At 38.9% G+C, this 24,097-nt stretch overlaps 1 protein-coding gene across 1 annotated transcript; it reads right to left on the minus strand.

The window, feature by feature from the left end:
• Nucleotides 1-1,369: 1,369 nt before the first annotated feature.
• On the minus strand, nt 1,370-22,516 carry tpo (thyroid peroxidase; the record flags this gene model as incomplete). The annotated part of the gene is made up of 11 exons (XM_079216838.1): nt 1,370-1,551; nt 1,657-1,865; nt 1,961-2,198; nt 3,169-3,339; nt 4,424-4,682; nt 12,916-13,407; nt 13,999-14,199; nt 15,076-15,205; nt 16,800-16,929; nt 17,223-17,383; nt 22,485-22,516. The coding sequence occupies 11 exons, from the start codon at nt 22,514-22,516 to the stop codon at nt 1,370-1,372; spliced, it is 2,205 nt and encodes a 734-aa protein (XP_079072964.1).
• Nucleotides 22,517-24,097: the final 1,581 nt, after the last annotated feature.

Below are 24,097 nucleotides of genomic sequence, written 5' to 3' on the forward strand. Positions count from 1 at the left end.
TTAACAGCTCATGTTATGTAATGTATCATAACTTTCATGTCATCATAGTGAGTTTCTTCGTTTGGAAATGTTATGTAAGATTGTTTGACGTTTTCTAAAGCTGATCCACACAATTTGAATGAAACATAATACCCGTGTGATAGGAAAGCACAACAAAAAGGGTTTTGATTTACAGTTTAGTGTATATATTTTTATTGAGCAAAATCCAATTTAATGCAATTTATTAGAGACAGTAATAGTCTACCAAATGGAAAACAGGTGATAAATATTAGCAGCAGTCATTAAATAAATATCATAATTTTTAAACACACCGTTAATCAACAAAATCATGAAATATAGAGAAAAAGAGAACAAGGATTGCAACGTTTCCCTGAGCGTGGTAATAAAACGATGAAGCGCTGCACTGTCAACACGTTAGTGATGACTCCCTGCAAAAACAAAAACAAGACGCCATGGCAATGTCAGGAACATTCATGCATGTGATCAGCATGTCAGCCATGCCATACACAAACATCTTTCTCACCTCCGTCTCTAAGCCTAGTACACACACACACACACACATATATACATATATATATATATATATATATATACATATATATATATATATATATATATATATATATATATATATATATATATATATATATATATATATATATATATATATACACACACTACCGGTCAAAAGTTTTAGAACACCCCGATTTTTTCTGTTTTTATTGAAATTTAAGCAGTTCAAGTCCAGTGAATAACCTGAAATGGTAGAAAACTAAGCGGCAAACTACCAGAGGTTAAACAAAAAAGTTTAGGTTACCAAAAACTGAAAAGTAATATACATTTCAGAGTTATACAAAAAAGCCTTTTTCAGGGAACAGGTAAGTAGACGACTGAAGACTGGAAGAAGGTCTTATGGACCGATGAATCAAACTTAAACAAAAAAAACAACTTATATAACTACATACGTATCTCTTTATCACTGATAGCTTAACAAACATTTGTTCCTGCAAAGGAGGTTAAACCCATTCACAACTGTTTGTCTTCATAAACAAATCAGCCTTATTCCCTTTATATTTCCCATTGGAACATTTCCCTTTCTCCAAGACGACCAGCAGATAGCAGTAAAGAGCCAGTCAAACAAGAACACTACAGCACAGCATGTCCAAAAATAGATATTTGCTGAATTATGTCTGTGATTTATAACCAAATCCTTCCGAAGCGGATCTGTGTAAATTTCAATATGCAGCAATTCATACAATCAGGACATGATATTTACCAGCTGATCTGTTTCATTTTAAACTTGACCACATAGGCATCATGACAGTCATCACCAACAAGTGTTACGAAACAAATCCATGTCCAAAATACTTCACGTACTTGTACATTGTGGGGGTTGATCACTCCATTGGTCTCCCTCGCAAACTATTGCAGCAGCACCCTTTAACTTGAAACCATGGTAACAGGAGTACAGAGCGACCAGCTTTTCGTTTGTAGAAGACAAAACAAAATCCCCATTCTTTATCATTCGAGGAGCGCCACACTGTTCTAAGTCTGGAATTGAGAGATAAAAGGTTTGCATGTTAAAATTCAAAGGATTGTGTATGATGTTTCAAGTATTAGGACGGAGACTAACACGGGCAGTTTTTTCAAGCGCACCTTGGCTCTTCTCTTCTTGCCAAGCTTCCAAATTAATCGATGGCACCTGATCACATGAGATGTAACCATGGGGGTATTTCCCAAACCTGAAAGAGTCAGGAGGGACTTCCCTAATGTCGCTGTTGTCGCAGATGATCCGAGACAGAGAACCTTTTAGGAGCTCCGCTTTCTGTAGCTGGCTGAACATCCCGTCTGCCTCCCACCAAAACCTGGACAATAAAAACAGTTGATCTCTCCTTTTCAAGCAAACATTTCAATAAAGAAAAGTCTTCAAAAGTAGATCTAGATCTGTATAGATGTGTACCTATCGCCATCACGCAGTGCCTTCATCTGCTTTCCAATGAGGCAAGCAAAGAGGGGACCAGTTCTTGAGCCCGGCAACATGTGTTCAACAAGCCCTCCCAGCCATACATCGATATTCTCAGGATGTTTGTATATTTGTTCTATCTTCTCTGCAACCCTGAAGTCTCTCACAACCTCTTTGAAACCATCCATTGTCTTAATGCGATCCAGTCCACAGAACGATCTCCAATCATTGTATCCTGAAAAGTAATTTCAGCACAATTTACAAGTTAGTATATTTATTCACATTTCTTGTTGAGAGATACCACTGCCCGATGTCTGTGTGATGGATGTGAAGTGAAAGTCAAGAGAGGGTTAGCTTAGCTGGCTGTAAACAGCAGAAACTGCTCGTTAGCTCTCCAAAGATGACATACAACCCAAAAGAACCTCTCAATCTCTCTAGTGCACACGTCGTATATCATTTGTTTATGGACAAAAAACTACTTGTAAAAGCAACAAGTTGTGTGGATTCACAGATGGTTATGCGCTGGACTAATTATTGGCCAGCACAGTGAGTCATAGCTGTTTTTCTTTTTTTTTATCCATCAATATTGATGCAGCAGAATCAGAAAAGATGTATTTTTTCATTCAATGCATTCTTTGTCTAAACCTGCCGCCTACATTACCTACAATGCAACTCGGCCGCCAACAATTTGGTAGGAGATTCGGATGTGTACTAGCAGAAGCTAATGTAGCCTTGAGCTGCCAGCCTCGAGCCGATGTGAGCGGGCTACAATCCCCTCTTTATAACACCAATATGTTGTTTATTCAAGCCCAACCAATGTTCACTCAAGTGACATCACTTGAGGCAAATTATCAGACTTCACATGTCCCACTAGAGACCCAGAAGGCTTTATACAACTTGTTTACGCGACATGTAAATGGACTTTGAGGTGTGAAATCAGAAGAGTTCCCCCTTGCCAACCTCCTTGCTAGAAAAATGACCAAAATGTTTTACCTGCCACTCACATTTCATTATAAGCTGCTGAAAGGACTTCCCATTGTCTACTCAAGTAAGTGGATATTTCCTCTAAACAATACCTCATTTTTAAGTGGTTTGACAGAACCATTCACAAAAAGGTTGGACAAAGGAAAGGACAAAGGAACTAGTGTTCAAACTCTCAGGATTAACCTGGGCGTAGTTTGTTGATCGTCAGCTGAATGGCTTACCTGGGAGTGCGTGATCTCGTCCTCTCTGCAGGTTCAGTGAGGCCAGATCCATGGAATGTGGCACATTTAAAACCACCAGCCTCTCTGTTAACTCCTCTGTCAACAGCATGTTTGCGCTACCAGCTGATGCCGCAGTTCCAAATGCACCTCTCAGGGTTGGTTCAATCCCACCTTGAGACAAGAACAGCACAAATTATTTGTTCATAGTCATTATAAGATATAGTTTTTATTTTCCTGTGGAGTGCACATCGGATAGCATGTTTCATTGATGTCCCTAAACTGCAAACAGTACATTCACTTTTATTTGGTGGTAATCCCTTATCCCACACATAGAGGACAAACAGAACGTATAGGGTTTGTGTGTACAGTCGCTTTCTGAACTGTACTGTTTGCTTTCTTTATGCCGCTCAGAAAAAGGTTTGTACATCCCTCCTAAGCTTGGGTTTGTCTGCTTCCCCTGGGCTCACTGTTGTCCAACAATTTCATTTGAGCAAACAGGATGAGTGGACTGTTGGGGATGAATACTCTGTTTATCATACCAACATTTAGTTTCATAAAAGAAATAGACTTGTGCTTGGTGAAAAGACCACGGAACACATCACTCTGTATCATTGCAGCAAAATAAAAAATACAGTTCAGCAAATAGCATAGCGGTGTTAAAATAGTCTGTAGATATATACTCTGTTCATACGTACATATTGATTGCCACAATGTAAGTTGTTTTTGTTTTGCTGCATCTCTATAGCAGAGTTCATGAGTGAAAAAATGGTTACAATGACAAGAAATGAGGTTGAAAAATAGCAGAATTTGCATTTAATTTATTAGCTATAACTAAGCCTTTAACTGTGCATCTCCTGTATATGACAGATAATTCACATGAGTCTGAAATAAGTAATAAGTAAGTAAGTAAAGTGATGTACTGATGTTTAATGGAAAAGGTCCCGGAAGTGTGTCAGATGGATTATTGCGCCTTGTGCAATGAGTCTTGAGGGACTGGGAGCACAGAGTCTTGTATCTGTCACTTACTAGTTATGATATACAGTACTAGTGCAGGTTATTCATTCTATAGATCCCCATGTCTAATCGTTGATCTACCTCAAACGAGTCTCTTGAATTGCATGCACGTAATTATTACACTGACAGACATTCATGCTGAACAAAGTCTTGCTCAAGCTGACCTAAATAGAGTATTGTTTAATGTGCTTGCAGGATACATTATTAGATCCAATAGGCAGCTTCATAAGAGTGTCCTGACCTTCTTTGACTATTCTCCATGGACTGAAGAAAGAGTTATGCAGCCTCAAGTCGCCGAAGTGCTCGTGCTTCTGGAAGCTCTCGTTCAGTCTCCTGAGGATGGGAGAGATGGTGGCGTGGCCGAACCTGAACGCAGCCGTGGCAAACACATTGGAGGCAGAAGGGTCTGTCGTTGGATCGTATCCCCGATAGGGTCCAATGTAAGAATCAAAAGCCTCCTGGCCAATGATTTTTGGAACATAATCTCTCATGGTTATGATCTGGGAGTCAAAAAAGAGAAAGGGGGATCGCACAGAAGCAAAAAGAATCTTTTAGATAGTCATGAAAGAAAATCTCAGATCTGAGGAAAACTGAAGCCACGAGAGATTAAATGAGAATATAAAACACATGACTACAACATGTGCTACTTGGAAAGTATTCACAATATCTTGTGGTTGTGTATATGCATACAGCTGAAGGTTATTCCCATAGGATTTCCAGTGAGATGAGTATTTGTGTAATATCCAGTGCTTGGACAAATGATTGCACATTTGTTCCCTCACAGTTCAGCGGAGACAATTCCATCTGTGCTCATTATTATTTATAAAGGCCTCAGTTCACCACCTGAATCTGAACACATATCACACAAATGCATACGCATGCACACACACACACACACACACACACACACACACACACACACACACACACACACATTAGTGGGATCACGTGTGGAGCAGTGGAACAGACCCAATTAACTTTTTTGTTGCTTTAGTGATACTAATAAAACAACATCTGCCTTTAGTGTAAAGGCAGTCTGTTGAAGATGAACTTGTTAAGGGAAGAATGATGACATAGACCGGATAATTTAACTTAATGAGCTGAAATGACTCACTGAAGAGCAACAGTCTCCGACTTCAGTCTGGCTGAAAAGGGTTTGAGAGCCGACTTAAAGGGACAGTTTGGTGTTTTCCAGTGGGGCTGTTTGAGGTACTTATCCTTCGTTAATGCATTACCAACAGCAGACGGCGGTTAAACCCCAATTGGAAGAAGGAGCAGACAGGAGTTACCGCCAGAAGTTAGTTTGTTATTGTGTGACTTTGCTTCTGCCCCCATGTTTACTGCGTCTGTAGATCAGTGGTTCTCAAATGGGGGTTCTAGTAGCTCTGGGGGTTACTTGAGATTTAAAATATATATATATTAAAATTAGCATACATTAAAAAATCGTATTTAATAAATATTCCATAATTATAAGTGTAAGTTCTTTAGCTGAATTATATATATTCCATATTAAATGAGACACTGATGAAATATGAAGGTGAAATACAGTATTCTAATACAAGTTTATTTTTGCATTAGTGACGAGCGAGCAGCATTCTGCACACACTGAAGCTGAACCACAATATGTCAGCTGTGACAAGAAAAAACAGCTTAGACTGACTCAGTCCTAAGCCACAGTGCTGGAGATAATTCTGGTCCCATTGGAGGAGCAGTCACCAGACTGCAATGTCAGTCTTTCTGACTCTTTTTCTACCCGACTTATAGTTAGGAATCATCCAATCATCCATGCAGTGGTGGAAAATAACAAAGAAATAGACACTCAAATATTTTACTAAAGTAAAAAATGTAAGTAGTTGTACTTTACTTGAGTATATCAATTATATGCTCCTTCAGTTGAATTTATTGTACTTTTTCTCCAGTACATTTACTTCACAACTACTTTTTTCATCAACACTTTACATTAAAGCACAACATATGAAGTATTGTGTTGCATACATTACTCCAGTGTTGTTCTGGCCCCCAACAAAAACCTAGTCCAAATAAAAAAGACAAAACAATTAGAGCTAAACCCAAAATATCAATACAAATGTATGTAGTATAACTTTGTTTTGTTTTTCTCTCCTTCCCCAATGCTGATCGCTTAACCCCTTCAGATTTATCTTGTGACCCTTTGGAGGCGCTGACCCCGAGGTTGGGAATTATATCATTAAATTGCCTAACTGTAAAATAGGAGAAACTAGCTACACCTCAAACAGCATATTTATGACTTTTACTTTTGATACTTTGAGTATGTTATGCAAAGAATATTGATGTACTTTTACCGAAGGAGGATTTTAAAGACTTTTACTATTCATTTGATTGTTGCATTGGTCTTTTTACTTAAGTAAAGGATCTGCATACGTATTCCACCACTACACCCTTGGAGTAATTATTTGCATGACACATCCATACATTTAGACAGTATCTGCTCACATTCCAACCCATTGAATAGAAATAAATCACATATCGTGTAAATTTCAGATTCTGATTAAAGTGTGATTTCAACCTTCACTCCAAACAGATCAGGTCTGGCCCTTTTAACCGTAAAAGCTTTTTCCTGCTATGTCCCGGCCACTTAAAAGTAATTAGAGCATAATTACATCGTCCCCCTACACTACATACTGGTTAAGCAAATGCCTTGACTAGCATGCACCTTGATTAAAAAGAAAGTCAGAAAAAAAACAGATGATTTCCTATGGAAATCATCTGGCGTTTGACCTGGCATTTGACCTTTCCATGTGTTGTCGGCAGGTCATAAAGCACCACATTCAGCCACAGTTTTCAAGCGGCTGCCCACAGACAGTCAGTTGGAAAAGAAGTTTGAATACTTTCCTGCCTTCGTCTGGCATCACTCTCTGGATAATAATATGTTCTTGTTAAGCATTTAAATAGATAATTATAGAGTGAATTCATGTCTACCTAAACTGAGAATGGAGCCGCTCCCCCTCTGTGTGCTGTAATCAGATCTTCTCCTTCTTTTGTTTACATAAATGGGCCAGCCTAGCATGCTTTTTTGTGCATGTGAGCGTGCCCCACTGGCTAGCTCATGACTGGCGCTCTGCTGCTCTCGTATGGCGGTTACAGCTGAAAACGGCGTCCCGACTGACGTGGGAGTATAGCAACCACCTTCCGGTTCCCCCTCAGGTGAACACTGTTAGCTCTGTCAGAACTGCAGTAGTTTGCACTGTTAGCGCTGTTGGAACCGTTAGCTGTGAGAGGCCGGACATGTTGAGAGTAGTGTAAAGGCAATCAAAATACCTTGCACCTTGAAGTGCATACAAAAAGCTACTATCTATTTGATTACTATGGCATATCCAATCATAAAAGCAAGCAAAAGGAAAGGAAACATCCGCCAATACATTCTTGCATAAACAGAAGTTTGGTGTCTGGCTTAGACCTACAGTAAGCGGTTAACGTTGTTTTTGAAATACACACAAGTTCCTTAAATTAAACAGGTACACATTCACTAAAATCCACCTCTGCAAACATTTTGTACAGTTATGTTTCATTTCCTGCCTAATTACACATTACCCGTGGCCTGGAAGCCTTTTCTTTTTTGTAAGTAATTACTGCCAGCACATATTTTAATGCATTAAAACAGTGCTTTCACAGAGACTTGAGAATAATGCTTTATGAAAACAGCATCTTGCATTACATTCACACCGTGTGAGCTTGTTTGCTGGGAACAGCTGTCTGAGGGTTTAAATGGGGGATTCGGTAATAGCTGTTGAGGTTCAACCATATGTACCGACAACACAGAACAATGCTGCTGAGAGCTGAAAGGGGCTGCAGAGTTGGATTGTTTTTTATTATTAAGTATGATTGGATAACTAGCAAACTTTTCTCATTACAGACAGACATATCAACATTAATACCAAAGTATTATACAATAACACAATAACGCTGCATTAAGCATTGGTTTATGTGTTAACGATCTAACATTCTGTTGTGTTTATGAATTAACAGCAGTGGTTGTTATTACTCTGCATAACATGAGGTGGCTTTCTGATGGGCACCCATCATCAGTGGTAGGTGCGGTGGATTATGATGGTGGTTTAGCTTAATGGGTGACCACCATGTATACCAAAGTAAACTGCAGAATTTATTACAACCATGTACAGGCACGTGATTGCATAGTAGAGTTGCAGAAGAGAGACTATTCTATTAATGAGTGAAGCCCCCTGGTTATGTGTTTAGGGAATACAATTTTTCAGACTTTTGGTTGTATGCACTATGTATGATTTTATATTGTCACTTTAGTTAAAAGTGTCACAAGCGGTGAGGTTTGTCTTGTCTTGGGTTTTTATCTCGTAACTTCCTGTTTTATTTTGAAGCCTAACTCTCCTCTCGTTGCAGGTCACTTGCCCTTCCTCATGTGTCACCGGTCCCCTGATCCCTGATTGTTTCCACCTGTTCCCCATGACCCTCATGTGCTTATAGTTGCCGTCTTCCCTTTGTCTTGTGCCAAAGTGTTTCGTCCTTGTCTGTGCATCTAAGCCCTTATCCACAGTCATAGTTGATTTTGCCAAGAGTTTTTTGCTACGCAATTTGTTTTCTGTTTCCTCCATGGAGTGATATTTCGTTTGTTAAAGTTTTCTAGTTTAGCTTCGATTTGTGTTTTTGTAATCTGTTTTCTTTCCTCCCATTTGGAGCAATTTTGTGTTTAATTAGTACTACATAGTTGTAGAGCCTCCTGTTTAGGTGAGCCTTTTCTTTTGTCCCGTTGATCAGTAGTCTTAGTTTTCCTCCTTCGGGAGCGATTCATGTTTTAGGATCTTCCCTGTTTCTAGTGTGTTGTTGTCTCTCCTTTTATTGGAGAATTTCCTTAGTAGTCAGGTTATCTTCCGTGAGTTATCCTTGCCAGGACTTGGTTAGTAAGGGAGTTTTTCATAGCCCAATTGTTTGTCACTCTTCAAAGAGGATCTGAAATCAATAAAGTGTGCTGGTACGTGATCTCCTCTGCATCTCCTCATTTTAGTCCAGGCCTGACAAAAAGCTGCAGTGTGTAGGTTTTGGACACTTCTAGTGGTGAGGTTACAACCAACTGAAACGTCTGTGCCAAGTGCGTAGAGAAACTGCAGTGTCCGATACAAACAACGTGAATGGGCTCTCTATCTAGAGCCTGGGTTTGGTTTGTCCCTTCTGGGCTACTGTAGCAACATGGTGGCCTCTGTGGAGAGGACCCACATATGAACAACTCAATCTAAGGTGACAACAACGTAACAATTCATATTTCCAGGTCATTCTAAACCATAGAATACATTATTATACTTAATTATTATATTTCATTTATGCTAATAGATCTCCTGAAATGTTGCACACTGTCCCTGTAAACAAAAAACAGATAAGGGCAAGAATTGCATCATAAGCAAAACGAAATAATGCCTACTATGGTCGTAATTTAATAATGAAATACCGTGTAATTACATTATCATAAATTAGTGGTTTGAAAAATGTCACACGCTGCATTCTCCTTCTGAATTTACAGTAATCTGAGATGCAGTTTTTGGTCTAAATCTAGTCCTCCAGTATTCATTTTTTATGGCACTGTGTGCCAGAAAAAGGACATTTGCAAATGCAATTGCCATGCACAGCCACAAGAGGCACTGTCCTGGAGCTGAGTCCGTCCTTTACCTGCTGAGTGGAGGGGGAAGAGTAAGAGATAATATAGCGTAACAAAAGGGAAGACGTGATTATGAAAAAGCGAGGAGCTGAAATGCTCCTTTAATTCTTCATCTCAATTTTAATTCATTTTTTATTTTCCTTTGAAATAAATCAATAAGGTTACAGTCTGCTGGTTTGCAGGCTAGTCGGAGCAGATAATCACATTTCACTCCACCTTTTTTGAATTTGCTAAACTCACGGTTATAGCGTCACGGTTCTCGCTACAGTATGCAAATCCTTTCCCTGCCTTTTGTACTTCATCTTCACAAAGGATTTAAAGAACCGTAGACCATCTCTTTTTGATACTGTAAATCTCTTTTCCTGGGTCACCTGAAAATAGCAGCTGTTAATCCACTGCTGTGGTCAAATGTCAGGTCACAAAATCAGAACAAGATTACAGACTTATTTCCCGTTTGCTCAGAAATGCTTCAGAAACTTTACAGCCGAGCAATGAAGCAATGAACCGTTTCCTCTTTTTTTTTGTGTACATTTACCCAACATTTCCTTAACCTTACATAATGCCCTGGCATACAGATATTATAAATATTGCATCGCTAATAGCAATTACAAAAATAAACCTCACTTAGAAACAAACACAATAGCTTGACACAGCAAGCCTTTGAGCTCATTAGTGTTTTCTTTCCACAAAGACTGTTTAAATGATGAATTATTATGACTTGACAGTCTTCCACGCTGTTTTATTTCCTGCTGGGCTCTGATGGCTGCCCTGCCCTGCTTAGATAAATGTATTTTGAGTCTTCACTGAGCATCAGCTGCGCTCTCTGGTTCAAGTGGATATCAGCTAAGATGAACAAACCATTCAAAGGGACAAATTAGAAAGTACTGAGGGAGTTGTTTCCGGTTAAAAATAGAACAGAAAAAGAAATTAGAAGGGAAAAGCAAAGGTTAATATCTAACACAATGTTAACGCAGGAATATAATATTGCCTAGCTTGTGGAAAGTTAGCAGAGCAAGACAAAGCAAGTATATATCATATACTGGAAATGATGCTATGAGAGGGGGGGAAGTGACCTAAACTAAGTCAATGGCAGTAAAACCAAAACAATGAACTGAAAGAAACTAAAACCCTGCGTAGAGCTGAGTGGAACTGCACAGCTGGGTGATACTTCTCTGTAGGCGTGTCACTACGAGCGACCCCTTTCACATCCAAGTGGTCCACTACGAGCAATACAACCCGGCTGTTAAACATTGTACGTTTGGCTCGAGTCATCGGGCCAAGCCGGTTCATCCAACATAGACGAGCCCATCTTTCCCTGTGTTCTATGTTCAGTCTATAGTTGCAGTTAAGCTAAATGGCATGCTTCTGTGTAAACAATCAGACCTCTCTGACAGGCTGTGATTCATAGCGACAGGTTTGACTGAACCAACTCGAAAGGGTGCTCCAAAAATGTGTGCATTTGTTTTTGTCAGCTGCTAATGACTCCTGTAACAATGTATTTTACATGCAATAGCAAATAGATCAACTGTTTTGGAATAGCTGAGGTAACAATGCGGTCCTTTCAGTAGCTGCTCTGGAGCTTTTCATCAGATCATGTGATCTTCAACAGTAGTTTACTTGGAGCTAAGCTCCTTGGTATAGTTTACTTGGAGCTAAGCTCCTTGGTATAGTTTACTTAGAGCTAAGCTCCTTGGTGTAGTTTACTTGGAGCTAAACTCCTTGGTATAGTTTACTTGGAGCTAAATTCCTTGGTATAGTTTACGTTGAGCTAAGCTCCTTGGTATAGTTTACTTGGAGCTAAGCTCCTTGGTATAGTTTACTTAGAGCTAAGCTCATTGGTGTAGTTTACTTGGAGCTAAACTCCTTGGTATAGTTTACTTGGAGCTAAACTCCTTGGTATAGTTTACTTGGAGCTAAACTCCTTGGTATAGTTTACGTTGAGCTGAACTCCTTGGTATAGTTTACGTTGAGCTAAGCTTCTTGGTGTAGTTTACGTTGAGCTAAGCTCCTTGGTATAGGTTACTTGGAGCTAAACTCCTTGGTATAGTTTACTTGGAGCTAAACTCCTTGGAATAGTTTACGTTGAGCTAAGCTCCTTGGTATAGTTTACTTGGAGCTAAACTCCTTGGTGTAGTTTACTTGGAGCTAAACTCCTTGGTATAGTTTACGTTGAGCTAAACTCCTTGGTATAGTTTACTTGGAGCTAAACTCCTTGGTGTAGTTTACTTGGAGCTAAACTCCTTGGTATAGTTTACTTGGAGCTAAACTCCTTGGTATAGTTTACTTGGAGCTAAACTCCTTGGTATAGTTTACTTGGAGCTAAACGTCTTGGTATTGTTTACTTGGAGCTAAACTCCTTGGTATAGTTTACTTGGAGCTAAACTCCTTGGTATAGTTTACTTGGAGATAAACTCCTTGGTGTAGTTTACTTGGAGCTAAACTCCTTGGTATAGTTTACTTGGAGCTAAACTCCTTGGTATAGTTTACTTAGAGCTAAACTCCTTGGTGTAATTCTGCTGTCGTTGATGAGAGACGTTACTTGGCAGAGTGAGAAAGCCAGCGCAGCAGCCTCCCCAAGGTCCTAGTGCCCTAACGTTTAGTAGGCTATTGGATTGTAATTTGAAGGGGGAGAAAACATACAAACCAGAACGCACAGACATATTTAGCATTTTAGAGTTATAAATAACTTGTCCATGTGAGAAACAATAGTTTAATTTAAAGACATCACGAATATATATATATTCAATCCAAATTATTTGGGGGGGCTAAAAAACATTTTAGGGGGGCTTCAGCCCTACTACACCAAGGAGTTTAGCTCTAAGTAAACTACTCCAAGGAGTTTAGCTCTAAGTAAACTACACCAAGGAGTTTAGCTCAACGTAAACTACACCAAGGAGTTTAGCTCAACGTAAACTACACCAAGGAGTTTAGCTCCAAGTAAACTACACCAAGGAGTTTAGCTCCAAGTAAACTACACCAAGGAGTTTAGCTCACGACGCCCCTGGTCAGCATGTCAGCACAGTGCTGTTTCAACACAATCAGCTAAAAAGGGTTTATATTTTGTCACATACCTGGTGCAGCGCTCCAATAATCTTGCGAGTTTCTTGATAAATAGTCTCCGGGCTCCAGTGAGCATTCATGTGTTTCAGTTCCTCTGCAATCCGATTGTGTTCCCTGAGCCACAGTGTATGCAAAGAGGTCAGAGGCAGACCCTCATTAATCCGACTGTCGCCGGCACTGAAACACTCCACCCTCTCCCCGTGCAGATTCTGCAGGCAGGCTGATGGCAGGGTGGACACGAATGGAAGGTAGGGCCTTCCCTTGGTATCCCTAAATTGGTCGTTGACAGCAAGTTTCCCATTGAGGCCAGAGAGGTCACGGAGGGAGCCCTCCAGCCTTGGAGTGTGGCCATACACAACCGAAGCGTCAATGAATGACGTGATGGCATTCATCTGCTGTTGCTGCAGAGCTTGTCGAATATCAGAGCCAAAATTTACCAAGCAGGCTGGTTTGGAACGATGAAAGGGCATGCAGCTTTGTGCACTAGTGACAGAATCCCCGGTCTGTGGAAAACACAAAATGTTGTATCGCAAGCTGCTTCAATCTTTCACCACTTCTGATATATCCATCAAATGCATTGGCTTTGGGACTGTAGAATTTTAAAAGATCAAATTGACAAGTTAATTTGCTTATTTGCTTTCTTGCCGAGTTAGATGAGGAGACTGATTCTGTTCTGATATCCCTTTAACATGCGATGCTATTGGTGCGTACTACTGTTACCGGATTAGATCTAATTAAACTCCAATTTTCCAACCATTTGTTTTTCTAGATTTTGGTTCAAGCTGAAATAGGGTTTTTGCCCTGTTTTTTTGCAACAAGTACTCGCCAATCACAGCACAGTAGGGCGGGACAAGGCGGAAATCATATGAAAAAATATGTGCAAACATTGCGACCCTTTCTTGGTCGAGAGCAGTCTCCACTGGTTGTGTGGTAAGTCAGAAAAACCAGGAAATCAAGCCCATCTAACGTTCAACAAGAGAGCAACTAAGCCTACTTCCCAAAATGTGCAAATATTTCTTTAAAATACACGATTGTAACAAGAGAGCAAGCAAGAGTACTGGAGAGCAAAATGTCCAAAGACTGTTTTAGCTTACCTCAATGGGAAAGCATGGATGCTCGTTCTGACATGTGTTTGAACAGTCCAGCCCAGTCCATAAAGCAGTGTTGCCTTTGCTTTGAGGGGTAAAGGTGATGTCATGGTCGATGTACTGGCCCCACTCCACCAGCAGGTGAGAATAGACATCATCTGTCTGTTTAGAAGAGCTCCGTATTATTTTCTGGCTGACTTCCCATGGCTGTTGACACAGTAGGATTTGTTATTTTGGTTGACAGTGAGAACTGTTGTTTTTTTTAACAGTGTGTAATTGCATTTTCCCCCAGCCATCTCTGCGGTGGCTTTCCATTTATGAGTCAGTGTTTTTTATTATCTCATCATTAACGGAAATGCACATATTTACTGGGGAAGGCCTGTTGTGATCCAGTCAGGGGTTGCGATGAATGATAGCTTTCTTGTTTGTGAGTTAATTCTTCAATTCGTTAAGTTTTAAATAGATTAATGTCTTAAACTCAACAAAGGGGATTGTGATATGTCTTTCACATCCTAATTTATCCAACCAAAAATGCTTTGGCAAATGATTAAAAGTGTTATGCAACACATACGATATGATTTACTTGACCCATTTTTACAATAAATGGATCAAAGATTATTAATTATCTTAAACACTACAGTAAATTATAGCTGAAATACAAGAAGGTAAACCTCATGTTGGATACAACTGATGCATATTTTATCATTCATCTCATTGAAGGGCCTCACTCTGTAACCAGTGCATAAATGAACACTGAAATCCAATGCAAATATCGGAGAAACAGTTTCATCTGCTGTAAAAAAGAAAATAATTAATGTTAATGACTGTAAACCAGCTCATTTCAAGCTATGGAAATAGTGTATTTTAATACACAGTCCGCAAAATGCAAATGCAATCGTAATCTCTGTCATCTCACACACGTCTGCCATTCCTAAATTGCTGTGGACTTTATCTGCTGTAAAACAGGTTAGGAAAATAAATGGAAAGCGACATTAACTTGGGTTCTTGCAGGGTGAGCTCGCTTCTTTTCTAATTTCACCGCAAGGACTTTTGTGTCCTTCGGGCCGGCATGTTGTAGATTACCGGAGGAAGTTGGAACCCATTATGCAGCCGTCCTCGGTTCCAACCCTTGGGTTCTCTCTCTCCGTCTTCGTATTCAGCTGGAAGCCACCTGACCAAGGGAGTGTTGGCTGCTCCCCAGAGAGGATTTTGCCTGAGAAAATGAATCATGAAGCATGTCCCAAAAAATTAATTCATTTTCCTCACAATGGTCATCAAAGTTTAAAATACTACAGTTGTACCAATGTACAACAGTGCATCACATAATTAAGGGTTTTGCTTAATATTTGTATTTATGTACATGTATGTTAATTCTTAGAACAGGTTTTGTGTCCCTTGCCGATGTGTTGTCTTAGGTTTCGGCAACAAATGCGTTTTGGTTGAATTTGAAGATGAAGAGGGGAAAATGTATTCCTACTACTGTCACGATGGAGTTTAAATTAAAAATAAAATCCCACAGACATATACGTTTCTTGTACACCTGAGTATTTTGTTTGTTATTGAAAAGAAGCTAGAAATGCTAAAATCTTGGTTTTATGTTAATACATTATCTCTTAATATAAAGAAAATAAAAGAAATCAAATGGAACTAGAGGGGGATATTGTATTCAAATTCTGTGATGATAAAATTGAAATTGAAATTTTTGAGACAAAATTCCTCGAGGTTGTGATTGATCAAGTAACATGGAGACAACATACTGAATATATAAATGCTAAAATTTCCAAGTCGATATAGCTATACTGTATAAATGTAGAGATGTACTAACTTCTAAGGCTTTGTATATAATTTATTGCTCACTTATACTTCCATATTTATCTTATTGTGTGGAGGTCAACTTTTAAAACATCTATAAATTCAACAGTTTTGTTACAAAAACGAGCAATACGCATCATGAATACTGCTGGCTACTATGAGCACACAAATCCTTTGTTTTACAGATCACATGTTATGAAATTTAATGATTTGGTTTATTATAAAATAATGCAGACAATGTACACAGCTAAAGCAAAGTCACTGCCAGACTGTGTACAAAGGTTGTTTTCAATACATGAGTGTAAATATGATTTGAGAGATGTTTGTAAGTTTATTGTACAAAAAGCTAAAAAAGGGATTAAAAGATGTATTTCTATTGTAGGAGTTCAGTTATGGAACAACGCTAAAATGGATGTAAGAACGGAACACATTTTTGGTTTTCAAAAGGATTATCTACAAAACATTTTTTGATGGTTACAAGTGTGAATGAAATTTATGTATATGGAAGATGTATATATTTTATTTTTTCTTTATTTCAAATTAATTATCTGATTTAATTGATGATAATAATTTAGGAATAAATAAGCATTTGCTTTGCTTCTACCTATCCCTTTTCAGTCTTTCTGTTTTGTGTATTATATATAATATTGTATTGTATTGTAATGATTGACTGAATAAAACACACAAACAAACAAAACAAGTATCGCTTTGCTACAACAAACATTACAGTGAGCGTGACGTTGACATTGCATTTTCAATTTAGCAATTGAAAAAGGTTAACTTTGTGTTTGCATTTTTAATCAAGATGGAGGTGTGGAGGGTGTTGGACTTATGTGTTTCAACATCAACATTAAACGATGCTCGTTTTTTTCAATTTGCAATGTTTACTAAAAATGTTATTTACTTTGAATCTACGCCAATAAAGATGTTGCTTGTGCTATTGGTTCTTGGACTGCATTGTTCACTCCACAACAGTACAGTCCTGGTTCTTCTACCTGTTATTGCAGAGGCCGGATATGGAGCGGTACTTGCTGAGATGACTCTGCTGACAGACGGCCGGGTGTGTTACAGGAGGACATTTCGACAGCTCTGCTATCAGCTCCACGTCCTCCCAGGAAAGCAGCTCTGGCATTGTGACGCGGCAAAGTTAAGACAAAGACTCATGGGATTTATCTTGCAAACCTTCGGAGCATATCACACCTGAAAGGACACTCATTGTCGTTGAAAATGCCCATATATAGTAATGAATTAGATGTGTACTATCTTTGACAATCAATTAGTTTACATTGTGTTTTGGTGCGCTGTTAGAATGGTACAAATAGTGTCAGTGGATCAATTAGAAATGTTGACAGTGTTTAGGTTGTTCTGGGGCCCAGCTGGTGAGATCCAGTGGATTTAATACCAGAAAGCCATTCTACCTGGAGCCGTGACATCTCTTTTATATCGCCTGCTCGCCGTGTTCAATAGGACTTGTAGAGTTGTTTGAAAGACCTCTGCAGCTCGGGAAATCTCCAGGGTCTCGGGCTCGCTTTGCCGGAGCAGAGGAAACACATGCGTGGAGGGCGAGGCTGCGCTTCGTCTGGGCACAGCAGGGGGGAAGGAAGAGCTTTCGTACAGAATGAACAGAGACAGACAAGGTGATGACTCATTTGATAAGTTCAATACCGTTGTCTGGAGTAGAGTGAGGCTTCATGCACAATGTGAAGGCTTTCTTGGTGTGAGGAGAGAAGCAGTTCTCTGAGAGTTGTGGCTGCAAGATATACGTTAGTGTAACAGGTCAGCATGAAAATCTGGGGCTAGAATATCATCTGTAGAAATAAATGGAAGGTCAATATTTATTTTAAGTACACTGCCTGAATTAGAATTTTGAGAAACGGGTCCTTTTTTATTTGATAATTGATAAATATGATAATTTTTTCAATTTGATTCGATGCTACTGTCTGCTTCTAATCCACATTTCAAAAATAAATGTTGAAATGTTTTTTTCTGCCCGGTTTATTTTTTTTGCTTACATTAAAATATACATTGGACAAGCTTATAAAATAAAATGTAGTTATATATATTAGACCAGTATTTTTATTTAATTAAAAACAAAAGGAAAATGAACACAAATTGTGTTTTTTTGTGTTCATGATACATATATAATACTTCTGTACTTTTATATAAGCATTGCGGATGAATAATTTAAAAATATCTACCTTGTTCCAACAAGGTAGATTTTTAAAATTTGAAATACAATCAGAATCAGCTATCAATACTTCAAACAGACAAACGTTGTTTTACGAGATAGAGACTGAAAAGAAGTTTGATGTGACACAAGAATGTTGACTTTGCTGCTTTTAATAGCTTTATCTCAGAGTAGGCTAATAACCATTTTTTTTTCTATTGCTTGTTTCTTTTTATTGCATCTTCCTATTTTTTTCACAATCACAGATGATCACAGAGGAAAAAAAGATTTACGCAAAAAGCATAAAACAAAAGTTACTTACAGTTTAAACGCCTGAATTCATCAGTTAAAACCCTCGGGAGAATAATGCCGATCAACATAATAGGGACAATTAAATTAAAACGACAAGCCATTTGTAGTGGGCAGTTTAGAATTGATATTTTCACAATATCAGTAAAGACTTAGCGCTCTTGTCACTGTCAAACTGGTCCTTATATATTCAGATACAGGCGGGCGCCCATTGCAAAGGTTAAGTAGCTCCACCGCCCCCACTAGTCACTCAGAGACGTTCAGAGTGTTTCTCTTGTCCTTGGTTGACTGGTTAGAAAAATAACTTTCTTTTCTGCTCGTTTTCTGAGCAACTTGGATTTTCGGTAATGCAACAATCCCAGTGAAAATATGTTTCAATGGCAATCAAGTGTCTAATCTGTCCATAGGCAATGTGACAAATGAAGGTGTAATTACTGTGGGAAAAGTTAATGTGTAATTAACGTGGGAATTTTCTCCTAAAATTGCACATTTCACTGACAATAAATGCAATACAATCAGAATTACTTGGAGTCTTCTTAACCATAACAAGAAGTCCATTGGTAACCATTACAAAAATACCTACAATATTATATATATAGGCCTTAACATTGTCAAACTGTAAAACTAAATATTAATGAAATGATTTTTCCCTCGCATGACATATATTGCTTCAGAGTTGTGATATAACGACGTGTATTTACTGTCATGTTGAAAGAAAATCCTTTCCTTTAACCTTCTTTAAGTTAAGAAACACGGTGAAAGGACTAAATGTCGCTGCAGTATTTGAGAACAAGTTTGAGTTCCAATAGCTCTCAGCTTCTGTTTTCTCTTTACTGGGACGTCATTCTGTACATTTCACTCTGGGAAGAGTTACTGAAGTAGAAAACAAGCAGGAAACCATCTAACTGTCAATTGGCAAGCTAGTGCGCTTGTTCGCTAAAGAGTCCATCAGTTCACGGTTTGCAAAGCATTCGTCATTTGTGGAGAACTTACAGAAGGAATTAAATTCAAGAACACAGGTTCTGGTAGCTGTTTCAGACTCTCCACCTCTCCGTCTAGTTCAGAGGTTCTCAACCTCTTTTCAGTGATGTAGACCCTGTGAAATATTATTTTTCAGCTAAGTACCCCCCAACCAGCGCAAAGCATTTTTTGTAATACACAATGCTGTGCCATCAGTGTCTGATTTAATATAGAATATATAAAATTCAGTTTATGAATGTACACTTATATTTTATTGAATATGTATCAAATAACTATTTTTAAAGGATTTTTGAATGGATGCTAATTTGAAATATGAGAACCACAGGTCTAGTTGAACACAATGCAAACATTAGAAGAAATCACTTTCACAAGGAAATCAACCAAATGCAGCAATTCCAAGGGATTATCGTGATTTCACAGTTGTATATAAAAAAAATATTCCACCATTAATTCACTTGAAAAAGAACATGCCATCAAAACTGTTGTGGACTTTAATAGTGTCGGCATGTAGGTCTTTGCCTAAACCCTCTCATCACAGACCTTTGGAGAGCAAGTATGTAACAGCACAGTCGTGTTGACGTCTTTTACCACCTTCCCTTTGCATATTTTCCCGTTATATTCGCAGACTGGAGATTGCCTACAGTGAATAAGACCAAGGCAGCGGCCCTGAAGTTTCCTTGGAAACTTCTCCTCATCACAAATACTTCAGCTAGCATTCAGGGTCCGCTGAGTCGACTGCGAGAGTCACGGCCCATTGATAGTTGAGCAGTGCACTTGAAATTCATGCTTCACATGGTGCTGATGCAACTTGATGATGCTGTGTGTGTGTGTGTGTGTGTGTGTGTGTGTGTGTGTGTGTGTGTGTGTGTGTGTGTGTGTGGCGGCAGCCGGCAGTGACTTCAGCAGCGGGGTGCTCAGTTGTGTCTCTCTGCTTGTTGTCACGGTTCCTGCTTTAGCTTCAACGCAAAACTGTTCCACACAAAACGTTCCACAAATGAACCTCAGAGTTTGTAGAGAATGAAGCGAGTGACATATAAAAGTAAAACTTCTGGCACATCTGAATAGTTTGCGTAGTTTGCGCTCAATACTTAAAAGTATGCTTAATTATTGTTATTTGGAGAGTAGACAAAATAGCACCAGCACAATATAATACAATGCATAATATATGCAAATGTGAAGTTTTTCACTTTGTCGGTAAATTCTGCTACTAGTTCATTGTGTTGTCTTCAAATATCACATTAAATGTCCTTAATTCAGTCTTTTTTTGACAACTGTTGCTTTTTCACAAGACTTATTCACTTCCAACGTTACGTAATGGACCATGAATAAAGAACAACTCTCTTTTCTTTTACCAGATGCTAACTCTAGGTGCTAATAGTCAAAGCCGAGACACAATTAAAATGTGCATCCATCTCTCCGAGGCTACTCGTTACAGATGGTCAGTGAATTATGTAATAATGTGTAATAATAGAACACTTTCTATGACACCGTCATCACGTCAACACATGGCACAGTGTATTTCTCATGCACAAATCATTTTAAAGGAGCAGTGTGAGACTTGGGGGCATCGAGGGGTGAAGTTCAGCTGAATGGACTTTCACTCAACGCTTCCTTTTAGAGCGGCATTTAGGGAAAGTTTAAACGCAAAAGGTCCTTGTTAGAGTCAATGTTTGGTTTGACAAGATGTATATTTTGCCAGGAAAAGGACATAGATACTACGACACCAAGGTAATAAAGCTCGTGGCCACAAAACCAAATGTGAAGCTCTAAACTGATTTCAGTTTGTTTTCCCTGCTTCATGGAACATGAGGCATTCAAGTGCCACTCGTTAAAGTGAGAAACATGGTTGGACAGTGGAATGTTCAGCATATTAAAGTTTATATTTTATTTTTTAAATGGAGTGAAAGGATCCTGTTCAGTTCAGTGGTACATGGTCACAGATTCAGAGCTTCTTAACATAGCACACACACTTTATTAATACTTTAGGAGGGTGACGCTTCTCGAGGTGTGCCAAGCAAAGGGCTGGTCCCTATAAATATAATGGAAAGTGACAACTTTTCAATTGCTATTAATAGTCAACAATAAAATGAGGCTGTGCAATTATCAGCAAGTGGTTGGCACACCAATGGCATCAGTTTATCAAAACAATCCAAAATGAACCGCCCTGGTGAAAGTATGAAACCCAACAGACAGGCGTGACCAGTCATGTTGAGCTACCTCTGAATTATAACCTCCTGGCTCATGAGCAACTCATTATTACTGATTGGTAGTGATGTGTCCTTTCGTGTCGAGGCTTCGATGCGCGTGTCGAGTGATCAGGTAGATTTTGGTGAAGCGCGTATCGAGGCTTGTGTCGATGACGTATGCGGTGACGTTCGAAGCCTCGCGAGCCGGCCGTACCACGTGACTGATTCAGAAAATAGTTTGTGGGTTTGCCGTGCGATTTGAAATATAAGAGGCAGAGAAACTCAATGGATTTCCCCCCTTTCTCTCTGTACCAGCTTCATGTGTGCCTGTGAAAGGGTGTTTTATAAAGCAGGCGAAATAGTCTCAAAAAGCCCAGCACTGTGGAGAAGTTCTTATTTTTAATTTAAAAATATTGGACACATCAACAAGCGGAGCTGAGGCTTGAAACACCGATCCTCTGACTGAAAGTCAGATATTCTAACCACTGACCCACAGTCACATCACAACCCTCTCCTAATTTGTTTCGAGTTTTGATTTTGACCCCGCCAATATATCATAAAGATAGACACGATATTAATAAGTTAATAATTGATGTATTGGCGTCACAAACATAATTTATTCCATTTAAAGCTTCACACACCAAAGCCATGGTGTCGTTATGATCACTCTGCCTGTTTTACATCTATTGTCCACTTGGTGGCGCAGTAGAGCAAATGAAGCTCCATGAAGCTCCGGGACATGAGCGAAAAAATTGGATGGAAAGCTTCAATGCTTCAGGAAGCTTCATCTCGCCATCACTACTGATTGGCCTATATAAATATATATATATATATATATATATATATATATATATATATATATATATATATATATATATATACACATGATTGACTTTGCAGGTGCATTTTGAATGGTCAATGACAGAGAGAGATACAGAGATACAGAGAGAGAGAGGATGCAAGTAGGGTAAAGAAGCACCACAGGGTCCAACCTCCTGCAGTTGCACCTCCTTTAAAAGCAACGTGTGATTGCTCACCGGTGGGAGGCCGTTGAGGGATCGTCCTTCATGGTGTCAGGCTGCCCTGTGGAGTTGGGACCAATGGGGACGGGGTCTGTGTGTGATATGCTTTTCAGGTGAGTCACCTCTCAGTGAGCAGAAGCAGACTGTGACTTGTATTACAGGAGAATCATCAACACACTAACAGGAGAAAAAAGGGGAACATTGTGATCCAAAGTAAATTGAATAAAATTCATATTATTTTTTTCTGGAGCAATCATCTTTCTGCATAGCATTGACTACCATTTGCCTACATGTTATCTATACAGACTTTAAGATGTAGCTACCCATCTGCAATACGTGCCAAAGAATAGAATAACATTTTTGGAAATACTCTTCTTCAATTTCTTGCCTTGAGTCACATAAAAGATCAATGCCAGTCTTTTATCTGCCCATTAAATATGAAGGGACAGCCAAGAGATGGTTAGCTTAGCTTGGACTGTAGGGTCTTTGCTGGTCTACCAGTACTTCTAAAACTAAGGGGATATATCTATATGTTGTTGCCTGACAACCTCATGGTGTCAAGGCAGAAAGTACAACATGTTCTCGCCGCATTTTGAAGTATTGTATTAGTAAATCTGTTTGGAAATATTAAAAAGCAATAAACGTCCTCAAATGACTCTTGGCTAAGCAGGGCCTAAGGGCCTGCAATAAGTTCAAAACAAACAAATATAGTTAATGACATGCTAACATGCTCCAAAACCCTGAATTTGAAGAGAATCTGGAACGACTGCAGTCCTTTGGAGTCTTTGGAGGAGAGCCGGCTGGTTGTTGAACTCACAGCTGTCTGGAGCTGGGATTGGTCAGTTTGAGTTTGAGCGGGACTTAAGGGTCAATAAAGGTTTGTATGCTTGCTTGAAATGCCTTTGTCAAAAGTCAACTTGTTTTGTTTCCTGCTTGAACAGCTGCTGCTGTGATGTCATGTCACGACCATACTTAAAGTGCACTTTAAGCGCTGAGCAATACTTTATAATGCTGTCATCACATTTTTGTGCAATATTATTACTATATTTTGTGCCTTATTTTTATTTATCTTTTACCTTTTTATTTTAATTTCTGTGTGCTATGAGGACCCAGCAAAATAAGCTTTTCATTGTACAGAGTGACTGTCTGTTATCGGTGCATATAAAACATTACAAAATATCTTGAATCTTGAAACCTCTGCTTCTTCTTTTCAGTTTACTGGCGGATTACAGCAATGTGAAAAGAGTAGCCAATAGCTCCAACTTCTGATGAATCTGCGTATATTTGACATAATTTCTTAAATTCACCTTTTAAAAGGGACTTGCATATGAAATACATACCCATGTTTTACATCATAAATTGCAGAACAATCTCAGCTCTCTATATAATGAGGCACCATTGTCATAAGGCAAAAGTGTAAAGAGAAAAATGTTACAATATGACACTAAAGCTGAAAAATGGAATCTCGATTTTTGGAAATTATTCATATCGCTTGAAAAAAAACTAACTTTACCCAGTTAGTGGAAACGCACCTAATCCATACCTTTTTTTTTTGCAAAAATGTTGTTAAAATTTGCTCAACAAGTGAACGGACACAAAACTGCAGCGCCAATTCAATACATATTCCA

This window comes from Taurulus bubalis, assembly GCF_910589615.1.
Source record: "Taurulus bubalis genome assembly, chromosome: 4".
Classification (NCBI taxonomy): Eukaryota; Metazoa; Chordata; class Actinopteri; order Perciformes; family Cottidae; genus Taurulus; species Taurulus bubalis.